Source organism: Danio rerio, chromosome 15 (genome assembly GCF_049306965.1).
Source record: "Danio rerio strain Tuebingen ecotype United States chromosome 15, GRCz12tu, whole genome shotgun sequence".
Taxonomy (NCBI): Eukaryota; Metazoa; Chordata; class Actinopteri; order Cypriniformes; family Danionidae; genus Danio; species Danio rerio.
In genome coordinates this window covers 40,198,942-40,216,928 of record NC_133190.1, presented here as the reverse complement: position 1 = coordinate 40,216,928, position 17,987 = coordinate 40,198,942, and the positions used below count along the sequence as shown (strand labels likewise).

Sequence of the window (17,987 nt, the reverse complement as noted above, 5' to 3'; positions counted from 1 at the left end):
CATGATAATCGTAACCGAACCGTGAGACTAGTGTAGGTTCACAGCTCTAGTAAATAGTGTGTAAATTTTCATTTTTTGGGTGAACAATACCTTGAAGAGAGCTTTAAAATACACCTAGTTTATCAGATTCATTCATTTTCTTGTCGGCTGAATCCCTTTATTAATCCGGGGTCGCCACAGCGGAATGAACCGCCAACTTATCCAGCAAGTTTTTACGCAGCGGATGCTCTTCCAGCCGCAACCCATCTCTGGGAAACATCCACACACACACACACACTACGGACAATTTAGCCTACCCAATTCACCTGTACCACATGTCTTTGGACTGTGGGGGAAACCGGAGCACCCGGAGGAAACCCACGCGAAGGCAGGGAGAACATGCAAACTCCACACAGAAACGCCAACTGAGCCGAGGTTCGAACCAGCCACCTTCTTGCTGTGAAGCGACAGCACTACCTACTGTGCCACTGCCTCGCCTTATCAGATTCATTCTAAAATAAATATGTTTGTTTATACGGCTGGGTGATTTGGCCTAAAATCAAAACCTCGATTAATCAAACATTAATGAACGATTATTTTATTTATTTATCTACTATCTATGATTATTTAGGCTTTTATACTTGACACGTTCGTCGTTGTGTAATTTTTTATAACGACAGTGGGCGGTCAAAAGAAACTGACCGTAAAGTCAGACGGATAAAAAGCGAAGTTGAAAGTTTCCGGAACTGCATCATTTCATTAATATCATTCAATATTTTTAAACTAATTATTTTTATTAATTATTTGAAGGATTATAAGGATTTTTATAACCGTTTAAGATTTTTTTTCAAAATCAAACTTTGATGCATCACTTGCTTTTGTTCATATCTTAGATAGTTTTGCCTATTAGTTTATTAAAATATTAATGACCACAGAACATGGGTTGCTTTACAAATATATATTTTTAATATGGCAGAAATAAAAGCAAAAAAAGCACACTTACTTCAAAATATAGGTTTTTATTTTATTTAGCCCGCTTCACAATTCACACATTACACACAGTGCTAGTTTCTGTCCTATAATTATGCTAAAAAAGGCAATAATAGTCCAACGTTCCTGACTATTATCATCAAAAAAGGCCAGAGAAACAGGACATCAGTATACTGTAAACCAGTTATCAAAGACATAATATGTGACTTAATTTTAGTTTTGTAACTATTAAATTGTTTTAAACTCAAAATTGTAATATATGCATCAGAGTAAAACCAATAAATGGTGGAAAAACATATTCAGTTATTGTGTAACCACCTGGGTCTCCTTTTGCAATGGCCTCTTTTGGCTTTAACAATCCATTTAACAAAAACGTTCCTCTTTTCCCACGGCTGTTGCAATTTCTAAAGCTGAAAACCTGTAACCTTTTATAGTAGAAAAAGCAGATACTATGGGTATTTTTCACTTCCAGCTTTCTGCAAAATATCAACAAGTGCAAAGAAAGAGTCTCAAATGGTTTTGTAGCTAGTGAAAGCTGAGTAAATCATGACAAATTTTACAGTTTTGGATGAACTATCCCGATTAGTGCTGTTTGCATTTGATGCATGAACAAATTCTTTTTGTTTTAACCCTTTAAGGTGCACTCCTTGAAAATAAATTTTTTGGCCCACGCTTGCATCAGATAATATACTTACACAACTAATAGTAATAAGCAATTGAAATAATAATAATGATTGTTGACCAGGTGGTTACAATGCCTGTTAATGATAACTGCACTGTTAGGCTGTCTTTAATATGGCCGCTTGACCCTTTTTTGCCAGAGAAAATATGTATAAATATTAGTATAATGTTTTTTGCTCAGTCAGTTTAAACTTGTGAAAGTACAGAAATGGCTTATACACTATTACATGCACCTTAGATAAGCCATTCCATGGCCATAAACTTGGTTATTAGTTTGGAGCATTTAAATATTTGCATTTTATTACATTTACATTTTATTTAGCTTTACTGTAGCACCCTTTATTCCATATTTAGTGTGTATTTGAATAATTTTGACATCTGTTTTAATGTGTAAACTTAAAATTTACAAGCTTGTAATATATATAATGATAATACAAATTTGTAAATTCTAACTGACTTTTAGACTGGGTTGTTGAATTGCTCTAGTATTTTTTCCATGCATTTTTTTAGGCAGATTCACTAGGTGTTGTGTAAATTAGGAAAGAGGAACATGCATACTGTATTGTCATTTTGCCAACCTGATGTCCTGCAGATGTTGTTCTGTCAAGTCTGCTGTGAACCCTTCCATCGCTTCTGCTTGGACCCTTCAGAGCGTCCACTGGAGGAGAACAAGGAGAACTGGTGCTGCCGACGCTGCAAGTTCTGCCGGGTCTGCGGCCGCAAGAATAAAGAATCCAAGGTAGATCGACAACTTCAGAAGGGAATAATGATGTTTGACATAAAATTACAGATAGAGCTTGCAATATTAAATTTTTCTGTAGTCTATATTGCAAAATGTATTCAATTTCACAAGATGAGTTGACGTATAAGTCTATTTCAAAAGAATTCATGAATTGATTGTGATTAATTTGAGAGGAATCTGCATAAAATAAATAAATAATAAATAAAATTACAAGCATAATTAAAAAAAATGTAAGAAAGATACAAATGAAATAATCAGTGCTTTATGCTTTTCTGGAGGGTCTCAACAGTATTGAAGTACAAAAAAAATGTAACAATCAAATGCAAAATATACAACATACACTCAAAAAATATTTAAAATGAACTGAAACAACACAATTCTTGAGATTTCATTGGAACTTTTTTATGTTCAATCCACATAAATTTGTTAAAAGTGTTAAGTTAACTTAATCAATTTGTGTTGGGACAACATGAATGAATTGTGTGGAACCCTGCATTTAATACAGTGTATGATGTGGATCAAAAACTTTCGTCAAAGTTGTCCTGAAACTATTCAACACCCATTCTTGTCTAATTCTTGACTACTATAGTTTTCATTGTAGAAATAAATACAATTATTCTTCGTTATAACCACTAGTAATGGGAAGTTCAAATCATTTTACTGACCTTTGAGTCTCATTCAGCGAGGTGAACGAACATTTTTGCTAGTCATTCCGTTCATTTCGTTCAATTTGCCAAAATATTAACAAGATGTTACGAGTTGCTTCCAAACTCATCTCCCATACACCAAACGTTGTTCACACTACAAACAAGTCATAACTACAATGCTATAAGAAAGAGAAAATAATCATTTATTCTTTACCTGGGGCTTCATGTATCAATGCTGCGTACGCACAAAAACTTTGCGTACACTAGGTTTCACGCTCACGTTTGGATTTACTAACGATGAAATGAACGTGAGAATGTGCGCTGGTCCACGCCAACATCATGCCTGGCGTACGCGCCTTTCTTATGTGTGTTTGTTTTATTTCCATTGGCGACTCCTAGAGGCAATTGTGTTAAATTGCACGCTACAAATGGGATGAGATCATCCGCATGTCTAGCAGGTATATAAGGTTTCCAAACGATGCAGTTGACCAGCCAAACATTAAAACGCAACTTGCAGTGATCGCCGGTTTTCCCAATGTAATCGGAGCGATTGACTGCACACACATTGCTATAAAAGCGCCATCTGAAGATGAATTTGCATACGTGAATCAGAAACATTGCCATTCAATAAATGTGCAAATAATATGTGATGCTCAAATGCGCTTAATATAATACACACACTTATTAAAGGGCCATGAAACCCCCTCGTTTCAGCAGGGTGTTTTCACACCTCTACTTCGGAAAAAGACAGAAAAGTGGGCGTGTCCAGCTCTGTTTAGGGGGGAGTGTCGGAGGAACTAAAGTGGGATGGTGTGGGAGTGTCTATTTGTGCACGCGCGAGTTTCAGAGTCAAAATACACACACACACAGACAGGAGTAAGTGATGGTGTTTAACCTACATAGACATCTGTAGTCGAATTATTTGCCAAATTATTAAATGTTGGACTTTAACTGCAGTTTGGCTCTTTCATTCAGGGAATTCATTCATGCCTCTCGCGACAAACGAGATATTTGATTCGAGGAACTGATCTAACGTTAAGCGTGTATTTTTCATGCAATGTTTGATACCGCACGGCGAATGAGAGAAAAAAAACCTCCGCATTTCCCGGAAACTTAGATGCATACGGCAGGTAGTGTCAGAAAGCCGCGTGTGTTATTCCGGTCACAAAATGCGGTGCTAACATTTCTGCACTCAGTGCAATAGTTAACTTAATTCGATACGAACAAACTGAATAAACAAAGAGCACTGGTCGCTCGCTTACCAAATCTGTAGAGACAGGACAATCACCAGCAACTAGAGCCGCGTCTATATGGAGAGAATACTACAAACGAATCCAGATTTCAGCGTTTGCAGATGAGAACAGCTCTCAGGTAAACAATAATCCTCCTTAGACACGTAAGTTATTGTTGTCGAGCGTCGCGTACACTGTTGATCCACACATGATCCAGATAAGCTCTCACAGAGAGAAAATGAAAACGAAACTTAACGGCAGCAGACTATAAAAGCAACACTTCACGCTTGTTTTGCCAACACAACGTGGCGTCTTTGTGGTGTAAGCGCGGTGACACAAATGAATATTAATGAAGTTGCACAATAGAGCGCGCTGATTGGTTTGAACCAAGCCTTACTCATGCATTAATGTATCACACTGTAAGACGTAATAAGACTCACTCTGGCACAGACGCCCAGTCTGCACGCTGGAATACAACGCTATTATGTCATGACCGTGACGCAGCTTCAAAAATTTGTTTCAAACAGGAAGTACGAATTTGCTTGAAATAACGCAAAAACAACCAATTTACACTTTTTAGTGAAATATAGGTGTCCTAATAGTGTTTTTAGCAGTGTGGGACACATATACGACTGTCAACAGCTCAAAAAATGTGTTTTGGTGTTTCGTGACCCTTTAATGATTCCTACTTGTGTTCCTCGTGATGAAGATTAGCCAAAATCTGATATGTAGTGGGGAAAAAAGAAGGATGAGTTCATCAGACGCTGGATTTGAACCAGGTTCATGAATGACAGTGTCAAAACATGTTGCCATGCATGTTACGAGCTACGCCACTCACGCTACTGTTGTCATCCCTCTTTAGGTTTGTTGTCTCTGTCAATCAAACGGGCGGAAAACACTCCTTCCAACGACAAACTTGCAAATAGCACAGTTTTTCTCCAGTCTACCTCCGATAGGAGCACCTCCAATTCACATTCTGTTCAAAGTTTCTCTTTTTGCTTGTTTTTGCCATTGCTTTTTTGCCAAAGTAGAGTCATTAGCATATTCATACGGGGGAGGAGGCAGAGAGGGGTTTTGCACTCGTGCACGTGCGCTCAGTTTCACGTTAATTTGGTTGTACAAAGAGAATATGCGTAGGATTCAGCGTATCACATACATATTCTCAGCACATTTACAGCGTTGTGCTTACGCAATGTTTTAGTATAATTTCAACGCAAGTCTTCGTGCATGAGCCCCCTGGGGTACGCCAGGTTTCACTCTCAGAATTGCTCACGTTTGGATTTACTAACGATGAACTGAACGTGGGAATGTGCGCAGCTCCACGCCTTTTTTGTGCGTGTTTCTTTTATTTCCATTGGCGACTCCTAGAGGCAGTTGTGTTAAATTCCTCTCTACAAAGTGTCTGAGCCTTGCAATGGCAGCTGTATGCGACGGGTTCAGCAGGTATATAAGGTTTCCATACCATACAGTTGACCAGCTAAACATTAAAGCACAATTTGCAGCAGTCGCCTGTTCTCCCAATGTAATCTGAGCTATCTACTGCACACACATTGCTATAAAGACACCATCTGAAGATGAATTTGCATGCGTGAATCAGAAACATTTCCATTCAATAAATGTACAAATAAAATATGATGCACAGACTTATTAATGATTCCTAGTTGTCTTTCTCGTGATAAATAGTTGGCAAAATCTGATATGCAGTGGGGGAAAAATGAAGAAAGAGTTCATCAGACACTGGATTCGAACCGAGTTCATGCTCGAACGTGTCAAAACATGTTGACTACGCCTTACGAGCTGCGCCACTGAGTCTGTTAAGGGTGCTGCAACATTTTACACCTATAAATCACACTATTTCTGTTTTAATGCACTCAGTGCGATGTTCAGACCCAACTGTGTTAACCGCATCAGCTAAACTCTCCCACTCTATTTTTTTATTTTGTTGTTAATTCCGGAGAACAAACTTGCAAATAACACCGCTTTTCTCTGGTCTACCTCCGAAAGCAGCACCTCCAATTCACATTCTGTTCAAAGTTTCTCTTTTTGCTTGCTTTTGCCATTGCTTTTTCGTTGGGTTTTGCCAAAGTAAAGTCATTAGCATATTCATACGGGGGAGGAGGCAGGGAGGGGTTTTGTGCTCGTGCATGTTGCGCTCAGTTTCACGTTCATTCTGATGTACAAAAGAATATGCGTGAGATTCGGCATACGCAGTGTTTCATACATCTGAATTTTTTTCTGCGTACGCACATTTACAGCTTTGTGCGTACGCAATGTTTTAGTATGATTTCCAGGCAAGTCTTCGTACATGAGGCCCCTGGTCTTTTTGTCTATGATTATGTCAGCTCACCTCTTCTGACAGGTCTTCAAATTTAAGTGGTTCACTCGCATCACACTGACAGTGCCAGATAAGCTTAACCAATGCACACACCTTTCACCTTTCAAGTCTTCAGGTTTTTGAGTAGTTCGTTCATCATGTAAAGAGAGATGACTCGAACCCGAGTACGCCAGAGATGAGCGGATCAAATCTTTTTCTGGCTCTAAACGCATATGATTGGCTAACTAATCAAGGTGTTCAAGACTACTAGAGACTTTTAAGCAGGTGTTAGTTGGAGCTGGTTGGAACTAAACTGTGAACTCCAGGAACTGAGTTTGAGACTATTAGTTTAAAGGAAACATTCATAATTTGTCTTGTAATGTTTTTTTGTGGCTTGATTTCTGTGCAGCCTCTGCTGGAGTGTGAAAGGTGTCAAAATTGTTATCATCCTGCCTGTCTTGGTCCCAACTACCCCAAACCCAACAAACGCAAGAAGCCTTGGGTAAGTCTGTGATGGAGGGACTTTCCTCTGCGAGAAAGATCTGCAAGCTGATTTTATTATGTTTGCGGTCTTGGCTTTCTTGACTGAGTGCAGTGTACGCTTAACAAGGATGAAGTACAGTCTGAGTGTTGTTCTGAACCAAAACATGTTCTGAGGAACTGTGATGGAGAATTTATCACAGCAACAACAGCTCAAGATAAAAAATAAGGGTGTAAATTTCATCAGAATTGAATGCAGCGTAAAGGAACATGGGTGTTTTACTACGGTTCTAGGAAAAGTTTAGTAATGTTTGTAGGGCTGCTCGATCATGGCAAAAATCATAATCACGATTATTTTGGTCATAATTGTAATCACGATTATTCAAAACGATTATCAGTTGAAGTCAAAATTATTCGTCCTCCTGTGAATTTATTTTTATATATAAATATTTTCCAAATTATGTTTAACAGAGGGTTTTTTTTTTTACAGTATTTCCTATAATATTTTTTCTTCTACAGAAAGGCTTATTTGTTTTATTTCAGCTAGAATAAAAGCAGGTTTGAATATTTTGAAACCTATTTTAATAGCTTAATGTTATCAGCCCCTTTAAGCAATATATATGTTTGATTGTCTGCAGAAGAAACTACTGTTATACAATGACTTGTCTGTTTACCCTAATTAAGCCTTTGAATGTCACTTTAAGCTGAATACTAGTATCTTAAAAAACATCTAGTAAAATATAATGCACTGTCATCATAGCAAAGATAAAAGAAATCAGTTATTAGAAATGAGTTATTAAATCTGTTATATTTAAACTGCGCTTTAAGCATCTTCACTGTATTTTTGATTTTATTATTGATTAATAATGAAAACAGTCGGCAGCAGCAGGCATATCGCACGCTCACTTTAAGAATAGTGCGGCTCTGATATGGTTTTTCTTTCTCGTGTCTTTTGATTCTCGACTTGCTTGTTTATTAAACAAATGAGGCTTAATATGAATAATCACTAAACACCGCGCTCTAACACAAGTGTGCATGTATTTGACCATTAAAGCGCTCACATTAAGATCGCGTTAGATGTGTGTGTGCTCTGCTGTCAGAGGCTAAGCGCGGCGCGCGCGCAAACACACACACGCTACCTGTGCGCACACACACACACAACAGCACGTGCTCTTTTGCGCTTTTAAAAATATGAATGATGCGCATCCCGTGCTGCAAAAGACATGCTTTTAGACATTTTCACGTGGAATTGAGCTTTGCAGAGGCGAAGAGTTTTCACTTGTGTACAACTAGAAAGGGGGCGGTACGTGATGGAATAATCGTTTATCTCGATTAAAGGCTTTTCATAATCGTCACAAGCCGAAATCGAAATCGGATTTTCGATTAATTGCACAGCCCTAAATGTTTGTATTGTACATTTAGTTCACCCAAAAATGTAGATTAAGTCTTTGTTTTCTGAGCCTGCTATTTTTCTGAGGAACTCTGGTGTTGACGTTTTAAAGAAATTCTTTTTGAAAGAGGCTGTTTGCATTAGTTGTTAATACAAAGTGACCGTTACGCAAAGTAAAACATCACATTTTCATGATTAGATGCGGTTTAGATTAAATCCCAATAGCACTTAGCGGGATTTTTTAGCTAAGTGAAGATAGCAGAGTTTTCTCGCAGGCCGTTTATACTAATGCGTGGTAATTTTAAAATGCTTATATTTTGTTACGATTACAACTGGTGCTTCGACCTTTAACTCCGTCTTCTTCATCATGCAGAAACTGAGCATTTTAAAATGCTAAAAACGCATTTTAGTTTGGAAACTGGATGGATGAGGATCGTATTCATTAAAATAGGCCATTTTTAACATCACCTTAGCGTTATGCTACTATTGATCATTTTCAGGGATGTAAACATAAACAATGGTCCCAACATATTTACTCTTTTACATTTTCAATTTCTATAGCTTCCGAGAATCCAAAAAGAGCCACATATTGATAAATAATGTTATGATAGCTGTTTTAACATTAAGTTATGATTGAATTGCCTCTTGTTACAGTTATGAAAGTTTGATGACAAGCAGTAAATGTCCATGGGTCAATGACATGAACACATTGAAATGCTCTATACTCTATATTCTATAGAAACATTATGTAAACAATAGTATTTTGACTTTCTAGAAGTGTATTTATATGCTTTTTTTCTACTTAGTGGAAATATAAAACATTATCTTAAAACTCCATATTGAGTGCAAACAAAAATATTTATCAAATGGATGTCGAACTCAGGTGTTGATGTTTTGAAGATGTTGTTTTTGAAAGAGGCTGTTTGCAATAGTTGTTTATACAAAGTGGACTTACACTAATGTTTTGTTTACAGATTGTAAGAAGCGGTTAGATACTGTTCACGCAAAGTAAAACATCACATTTTCTTAGAGCAAGATGCTGTTTATGTTAGATCCAAATAGCAGTTAGCGGTAGTTTATGCTGAGTTAAGATAGCAGAGTTTTATTGGGTATCGTTTATACTAATGCGTGTTTAATTTAAAACATATATTTTGTTACGATTACAGCTGGTGCTTCGACCTTCGAACGCCAGCTTCTTCAACATGCGGAAACTGAGCATTTTGAAATGCTAAAAACCTATTTTAGTTTGTAAATGGGTGTTTTGTTTCAGTATAGACTGTCTGGATGAGGATCATATTCATTAAAATATGCCATTTCTACTATCAACTTAGCATTATGCTATATATAGTCTACTTTGAGGGATGTAAACATAAACAATGGTCTCAACGTATTTCCTGTTTTACATTTTTAATTTCTACAGCTTATGAGAATCCAAAAAAAGCCACATATTGATAAATAATGTAGCTGGGTTAACATCAGGTTATGATTGAATAGCCTCTTGTTTCATTTATAAATTAGTTTGATAACGAGCAGGAAATGTTGAACTGGTCTATACTTTATATTCTATCAATATGATGTAAACGTATTTTTACCTTCTAGAAGACTATTTGATGCTATTTATGCTTAGAGGAAATATGAAACGGTATTTAAAAATACCACATTGAGTTAAAACAAAAATATTTATCTAAAGGATGTTGCTTTACTGGGACAAAGCGCTTCCTACGCCTTCACCTTCCCCTCATGATAAGAGTAAATACCCAATAGGCATTTTAGTAACACTCTATTTGAATATATTATTATTTTAAATAAACAGAACAGGCTTGAAAAGTTTTCATTACAGTTTAACTTGCTGTATATGCTACTGCTATAATATAAATGGACAATTTTGACACGTCAATCCAGGCGTTTGTGGCCAGGCTATTGGCATTAATTGTAAATAGACACTCTGTTCATTTTTGGCCCAACTGTCTCCCTCGTTGCAGTTTCTGGATGACGTGTAAGCTCATAGCGAAAGGCTGATGTTTGACTTCTATGTTTTTGTAGGTGTGCATGACTTGCATCCGCTGCCGGAGTTGTGGCGTGACTCCAGGTAAGAGTTGGGATACCGAGTGGAATCATGACAAGGGCTTGTGTCCTGACTGCACAAGACTTTTTGATCAAGGTGAGACATGCAGGGTCTTGCAGTGTCAGACATACAGTTGAAGTCAGCATTATTATAACTTCTGAATTATAAGCCCCCTCCTGTATATTTTTTCCATAATTTCTCTTTAAAGGGATGATTTTTATCAACACATTTCCAAACATAAAAGTTTTAATAAGTCGTTTCTAATGTGTTTATTGTTTTTTATTATAGTTTTTTTATTATTATTATTATTACTATTATTATTATTATTATTATTATTATGTGTTTATTAACATGAACAAACAATTCAAAATGCATTCATTACAGTATTTATAAAACTTTGTTAATGTTATTTAATGTAAATCAAGTTGTCCAGTGTTAGTTCATGTTAACTTTGTGCTTAACCTATAGTCAGTAAGCAAATTTGTTGAAGTTTTATATTTTAATAACACATTATGGATGTGTGTGTGTGTGTGTATACTGGTAATTTGTGCAACACTGACCTTTTAGCGTTTACTGTTGTTGTGAAAAACACTATCTGTGTCAAACAGATCTGTTCAAAGTAAGGGATTTTTCTGTTTGTGTAGGCAACTACTGCACCATGTGCTTCAAGTGTTATGAAGATAATGACTACGATAGCCAGATGATGCAATGCTCAACGTGTAACCACTGGGTCCATGCTAAATGTGAAGGCCTGACAGGTGGGTGACAATGTCGGATTGTTTTATTTGTTTTGAATAACAGTGATGTATATATTTTTTTTTACTTGTTTTAGTTCATCAAATGTCATTTTTAACATGGCATCAACATTGCTTTCCAATCTATCCGTAAGAATTATAGTATGTATGTGTGTGTGTGTGTGTGTGTGTATATATGTATATATATGTATATATATATATATATATATATATATATATATATATATATATATATATATATATATATATATATATATATATTATAAGAGTTACTAGACTTATAATGTTTGTAGGTATGTGTATATATGTGTGTTTGTGTGTGTATATGTGCATACAGTAGTCAACATTTGAAGCATGGCCATATACAGTTAAAGTCTGAATTATTAGCCCTCCTTAATCATTAACCCCCCTTTATATTTCTCCCAATTTCTATTTAACTGAATAAAGATTTTTCAAAACATTTCTAAACATAACAGTTTTAATTGCTCATTTCTAATAACTGATTTCTTTTATCTTTGCCATGATGACAGTAAAGTAAATAATATTTTACTGGATATTTTTTTTTCAAAATACTAGTATTCAGCTTGAAGTGGCATTTAAAGGCCTAACTAGGGCTGCATTTACAGCGCATGGTTCAGGTGACTCAATTCCAGTTTCTTTTTGCTGTTTGGCACAGATCGAATATAACCCATGTATGTGTAAGCAGGAAAAAAATCACATGGATTCCAGCTACTCAAATCAAATTCAGGCCTTGTTCATGTGTGGAAATGTATCCAATATGTATCAGAACTGTGTCCTTGTGTCTGCAGTGTAAACAGGTCAATCGGATTTTCACCTGTCAATGCGAGTCGCGCATCATTCAAAACCACAGGGAATGGCGTCAACTCTAATGTTTTTATTTCAGAACAGACTTCAGGTCTGCACCAGTTGTCTAGTGGTTAGTGCAGGGGTGTCCAAACCCGGTCCTGGAGGGCCGGTATCTAGGAGAGTTTAGCTCCAACCCTAATCAAACACACCTGAACAGCTAATCAAGCACTTACTAGATATACTAGAAACTTCCTGGCACGTGTGTTGAAGCTAGTTGGAGATAAACTCTCCAGGACACATAACCAGTATAAACTAATATAAAACTGCGGCATACTTCACTTGCATAAATCACACCATGGACATTGCTTTAAGATGCCTGGTTTAAAAAGGCCTTGATTAAAAGAAGATGGGCAAATGAGAACCTTTCTCTCATAAATTGTAGTAAAACAATCTATCAAAAAGAATATAAAAAAAATGAACCCTGTCAACACATTAAAAACAGGAATGGAGAAAAAAAAAACGCTCTTTTATTATCAGCTGTCAGTCAGTGCCTGCCCTTTTTTCCCCTGGTCACTTCACCTTTTCGCGTGCTGTGTAAATGCAGACAGTCAAATACTAGTCACTTTTAAAAGATGATGTAAGCAGGTCAGCTAAAAAATCGCAGACATCCCAAGTCTCCTGGAAGTTGCGGGAGTATCCCTGAAATGCATAGGCACTCCCGGATGCCCACAAATGAATGATAATCTCCCGAAAATCGCACGTCTCCTGCCCAGTCCTTAAATATGTTGCACACCCCTCTCTCCACTTTATCGCTACTAGCTCTTCAGGTACGTCGCGCGCAACTCACCCCCACTGCTCTTCAAGTACGTCTCGCGCAACTCACCCCCCACCGTTCTTTAGGTACGTCGCGCACAATTCAACCCCACTGCTCTTCAAGTACGTCTCGCGCGCACACGCCCCCCTTCACAGATACGTCGCTCACTACTCGACCTCATCACCCCAACCCCCACCCCCGCTCTTCAAGCATCCACTAATCCGCTACTTCCCGCAAATCAACTCTGTATCCCCGGAAATGACTTTTTCCAACTTGGGATGTCTGAAATTGGATACAGTCACAAATTCTGAATTGACCATCACGATCTGCAGTGTAAATGCAGCCTAGGTTAGGTTATTTAGGCAAGTGAAGGTCGTTAGGCTAGTCATTGCATAACGATGGTTTGTTCTGTAGACTTTCAAATAAAATATAAAACTTAAGGGGGCTATTAATATTAATATAAATTTTTTTTTATTTAAACTTATTCTAGCTGAAATAAAACAAATAAGACTTTCTTCAGAAGAAAAAATATTATTCAACATACTGTGAAAATTTTCTTGCTGTATTAAACATCATTTGGGAAATATTTGAAAAAGGAAAATGTGTGTGCATGCGTGCGTGCGTGTTTTTGAGACATGACCAAAAATTATGTAAATATAAATAACTATACTAAATATAGATAACCATAAACTTTATGCATTTCATTTTAAACGAAACAAAAACATAAAAGCTGCTCAAAAATGAAATCTATGAGCGGTTTACAAACGAACCACAAATTAAACGTGGTATGTCAATGACTTATGGAAAGTAAGCTGTGTATATTCAAAGGGCAAAATCTGCTGTTGTATTACAGCTATAAAAATATGTAAAACAATAAAAAAAAAACCACAGCATTGTTTTCTGAGCAGTACAACACTATAGATTTTAAATAATGTGTTCTGAAATATAACAGCAATGTGTCACTGTGTCTTCTAATCAAATGTGCTTATTTATTTGAAACGGAAAACATAGTAGTATTTGTAATGGCAATTAATAATAATAACGTTAATAGTCTTGGTCTCTTTCACACACACACACACACTCTATCTACTTCGCGTGCATTCAGTCTCTCTCGCAGGAACACTTAGCCTCTCTCATGCGCTCTATGTCTCTCTAGCACGCACACTTGGTGTTATTAAATTAATTAACTCTTAACTCGCCAAGTAACGAACAAAAGCATCCTATTGTAATGATAATGGAGTTACTATATTTAAAAAGTAATGTGTTACAGTATCAAGTACTGTCAAAAGTAAGACCGTTACAGTAATGCATTACTAGTAACGTGTTATTGCCTAACAGGGATAATGACGCAGGTATGACACAGGCATTACAAGAAGGTGGTGCAATATGACGTCATTGCTGATGTCTTTATTTCTCAAATAGCTTATAAATCATACAGAATGAGTAAAACTGTACACGGTTTTCTGTGAGAGTTGGGTTTAGGGGTAGGGTGGGGTTAGGCCAGGGGTCGGCAACCCAAAATGTTGAAAGAGCCATACTGGACCAAAAAAAACAAAAACAAATATGTCTGGAGCTGCAAAAAATTAAAAGCCTTATATAAGCCTTATAATGAAGGCAACACATGCTGTATGTATTTATATTAGCTATATTAGCCTACTATAAAAATGATTTAGTTGGCTACAAATACATACTGAGCCTTCATGATTAAATGTTTTTTTTTTCCCTGCAGTGCATCCTGTAGAGAATGACGCACCACGTGACTACTCTGTTGTACGATGCCGTCTCAAGTTTAACTTAATTACAATATTAATGCATTATGTTTAATGTTCGAGTTTAACTTCATTACAATATTAATGAATTATGTTTAATGTTCGAGTTTAACTTCATTACAATATCAATGAATTATGTTTAATGTTCAAGTTTAACTTCATTACAATATTAATGCATCATGTTTTGCTTTGATGAAATTAAAGAAATGCAGTAAAGAAATCAGATTTTTGATGTTTTTTATTTTGAGAATTCCAAAAAACAACATCAAAATGAACGTGCATAACGTGCCCCTTACTGGGAATGTGCTCAACAAGGAAGGGTCAATCTCCAGGGGTGTGTGACAAGGAAAGACAGTCTCGTTTTTTCCTTTCGCCACTCGCAAAATCTGCTCCCAAATGCAGTTTGCATATCAACGATCGCACCTTGTAAATAATCGCCCTCAAATATACGCTGCTCAAGCGCAGATCTTTTTGTGCGCTCTCAAATAAACACTGCTGAAGTGCGATTTGGTGCGTTTATGTAACAAGTATGTCTCCAACATTTATTAGATTTGCTGGGAATTTTTATGAATGTCTCCGCTAGACCTACAGAGCGGCATTAATGCGTCCTGAAGTAAAGTGAAACGGCTGTAAACTCCAGCAAGATAAAGTCATTATATGCAGAGCCACAGACTTTTATCTATAAATAAAGTATAATTATGGAAACTGTGTTCATCATAACTGAAAGCTATGCTGGCCTCACGCATCACGCACCTCTCTGTCAGTCAGTCAGCACGTAACCTTTTAGGGTTAAACAAATAGCGCACAGCACCACTACGATTACAGAAAAGCTGGCGCTGTTGTAATTCACTTACCTTTTAATACATTTTGGTGCGATTATAACATGCTATTTAAAAAAACTACTAAGAGTTTTAAATAAGCTGTAATGTAGCCGTGGTGGGATGAATTTTGGTGTGGCGCTCCACCACAGAGGAACGAATGCAGCGTAAACCATGCTGTTATATTATTTATTTTTGTCTATTGCGCATTATAGGAGAGCAAGCTGTTTTTATATGTGGCTGGAGTTTTCTCAGAGCATTTCTTCACGTCCAGTTACAGCACATAAATAAACAATTACAATTGTATCATGCAATCATAAAAACAAAATTGTGTTGCCTAACTAAACATTTCACAAGCCTAATGTTTTTCATTGCTGGGAACAAAATCCACTGGAATTTCCTGACGGGATTTCACATGTTCCTGCTTTGCGAAATCAGCATTTTCATTACCTTTTCAACCAGGATATGTAGCAGTCAGTCAGTCATTTTCAAATGATCATCTCTTGGTCATCCTTCCCCCTAGCAACTCACTGAGAAAACAACAGATGCAATTGAGAAATTTGACACTCCTTAATGCATCTGTGTTTTAATAAATATAATTTTTTTCTGACAGATGACTTGTATGAGATCCTGTCGAGTCTCCCTGAGAGTGTGGTTTACTCCTGTCAGCCGTGTCTGAAAGAGCAGCCAGACGGAGAGGCGGTCAGTGGAGCAGGGTGGAGGGAACTGCTTGACCAAGAGCTCAGGACGGGTTTAGAAAGACTGCTGTCCTGCATGATGGGCTCCACCGTCACCCAACACCTGGTCACCTGCAAGAAGGTCAGCGTCCTGTCACATGCAATCCTTTTAAAGAGCCCATGGAATTAAAATCAAGTTTTTACAGTGCACAAGTTTATTTATATGGCAGATTTCATACACAGTGGCAATTCAAAGTGCCTTATATAAACAGGAATAAAAGAGAAGTATAAGAAAATAAAAACAAATAATTAAAATGATTAAAAGCAGATTAAAACGTGTTAAAACAGGTTCTAAAATAATGAAAAGGAAAAGAAAAACACAAATAGTACGATCTGTTGGATGTAGCACAGTGCTCATACAGTAGAGGCTCAGCTAAACAGATGTGTTTTCAGTCTTGATTTGAATGAGTCTTATGTTGGAGCACATCTGATCATTTCTGGAAGCTGATTCCAGCAGCAATGGGCATAACAGCTGAATGTGGATTCACACTGCTTTGACTGAACTCTTAGAATTTCTCATTTATTTAATCCTAAAATTAGTTAGGTTTTTATTCAGTGAGCATAGCTGTAATGTATAGAGGTCTTAGGCTATTTAGTGATTTATAGACGAGTAGTAGTACTTCAAAATCAAAAAAAGGTGTGATGTGCTCTGATTTCCTGCTTCTGGTAAGAATCCCGGAAGCAGTGTTCTGGATCAGCTGCAACTGTCTGACTGTCTTTTTGGGAAGACCAGTTAGGAGTCCTCAACATAATTGAGTACACCCCATTTTGAAAATTAATGTTTTTATCTATTTCCCAGTGAATATAGGCAATGAATTTTAGTGCATTTATACAAAACATATTTATTAAACAGCTATATTTATTAAAATAATATTTTACTTACCAAGCATCTTTAGAAAAAGAAAGATAATACATTTAAATTAATGCAAAATAATGAGAAAAAATTACAAACTACAAAATTTTTCTTGAATTTTACTCTTTAAAAAAATTTAATGTCTCCAACATTTATTAGATTTGCTAGGAAAATTTATGAATGTCTCCAATAGACCTACAGAGCAATATATTAATGTGTCCTGAAGTAAAGTGAAATGGCTATACATCGTCAGCACGTAACTTTAAAGGGTTAAACAAATGACGCACAGCACTAGTACGGTTACAGAAAAGTTTGCGCTGTTATATATCAGTTACCCTTTAATACGTCTTGGTGTGATTATCACCTGCTATTAAAACAATAAAATGTTTTGAATGAGAAGCTGTAATGTAGCCGTGGCGGGATGAATTTTGGTGTGGCGCCCCGCTATGGAAGAATGAATGTAGCGAAAACCATGATATATATATATATATATTTTTTAGTATTTAATATTTTTCCCTGACATATAAATTTGGATTAACAAATTTATCAGGAGTAATATTTTTTAGATTAGCTGCAGATTTGGCTCCAGTACTGACTAATCTAATGTATATGCACAAATGTAAAATCGTAGATCAGGGCTATTCAATTAGTTTGTCATGGGGGCTAGTTCATGAAAAGCATCCCAAATGAGGGGCCGGAGAGATATGACTTGCAATATAAGTAATGACACAACAGCAATATAAGAGCCCATATGCTGTATTTTTGCTGCTTACGACACCCATGTTGGCTTTTTCTACATTAAAATATTAATATGTTGTATTTTGAATCTACATAACATCACTGCATTGTACCACTGCATGGCTATTTTTACAAATATATTCAAATGTTGTATTTCAAAGCACAACAAAATCAGT

At 36.5% G+C, this 17,987-nt stretch overlaps 1 protein-coding gene across 2 annotated transcripts in view; it reads left to right on the top strand.

Annotated features, from left to right (window-relative positions):
* Positions 1–17,987, top strand: part of kmt2bb (lysine (K)-specific methyltransferase 2Bb) — an 86,630-nt gene that overhangs the window by 34,071 nt on the left and 34,572 nt on the right. For both annotated transcript variants that reach the window (XM_009291876.5, XM_002664671.7), the window contains exons 13-17: positions 2,243–2,389; positions 6,995–7,087; positions 10,499–10,616; positions 11,165–11,278; positions 16,097–16,302. In XM_009291876.5, the coding sequence (XP_009290151.1) occupies positions 2,243–2,389; positions 6,995–7,087; positions 10,499–10,616; positions 11,165–11,278; positions 16,097–16,302 (678 nt within the window). The remainder of the gene's footprint in view (positions 1–2,242; positions 2,390–6,994; positions 7,088–10,498; positions 10,617–11,164; positions 11,279–16,096; positions 16,303–17,987) is intronic.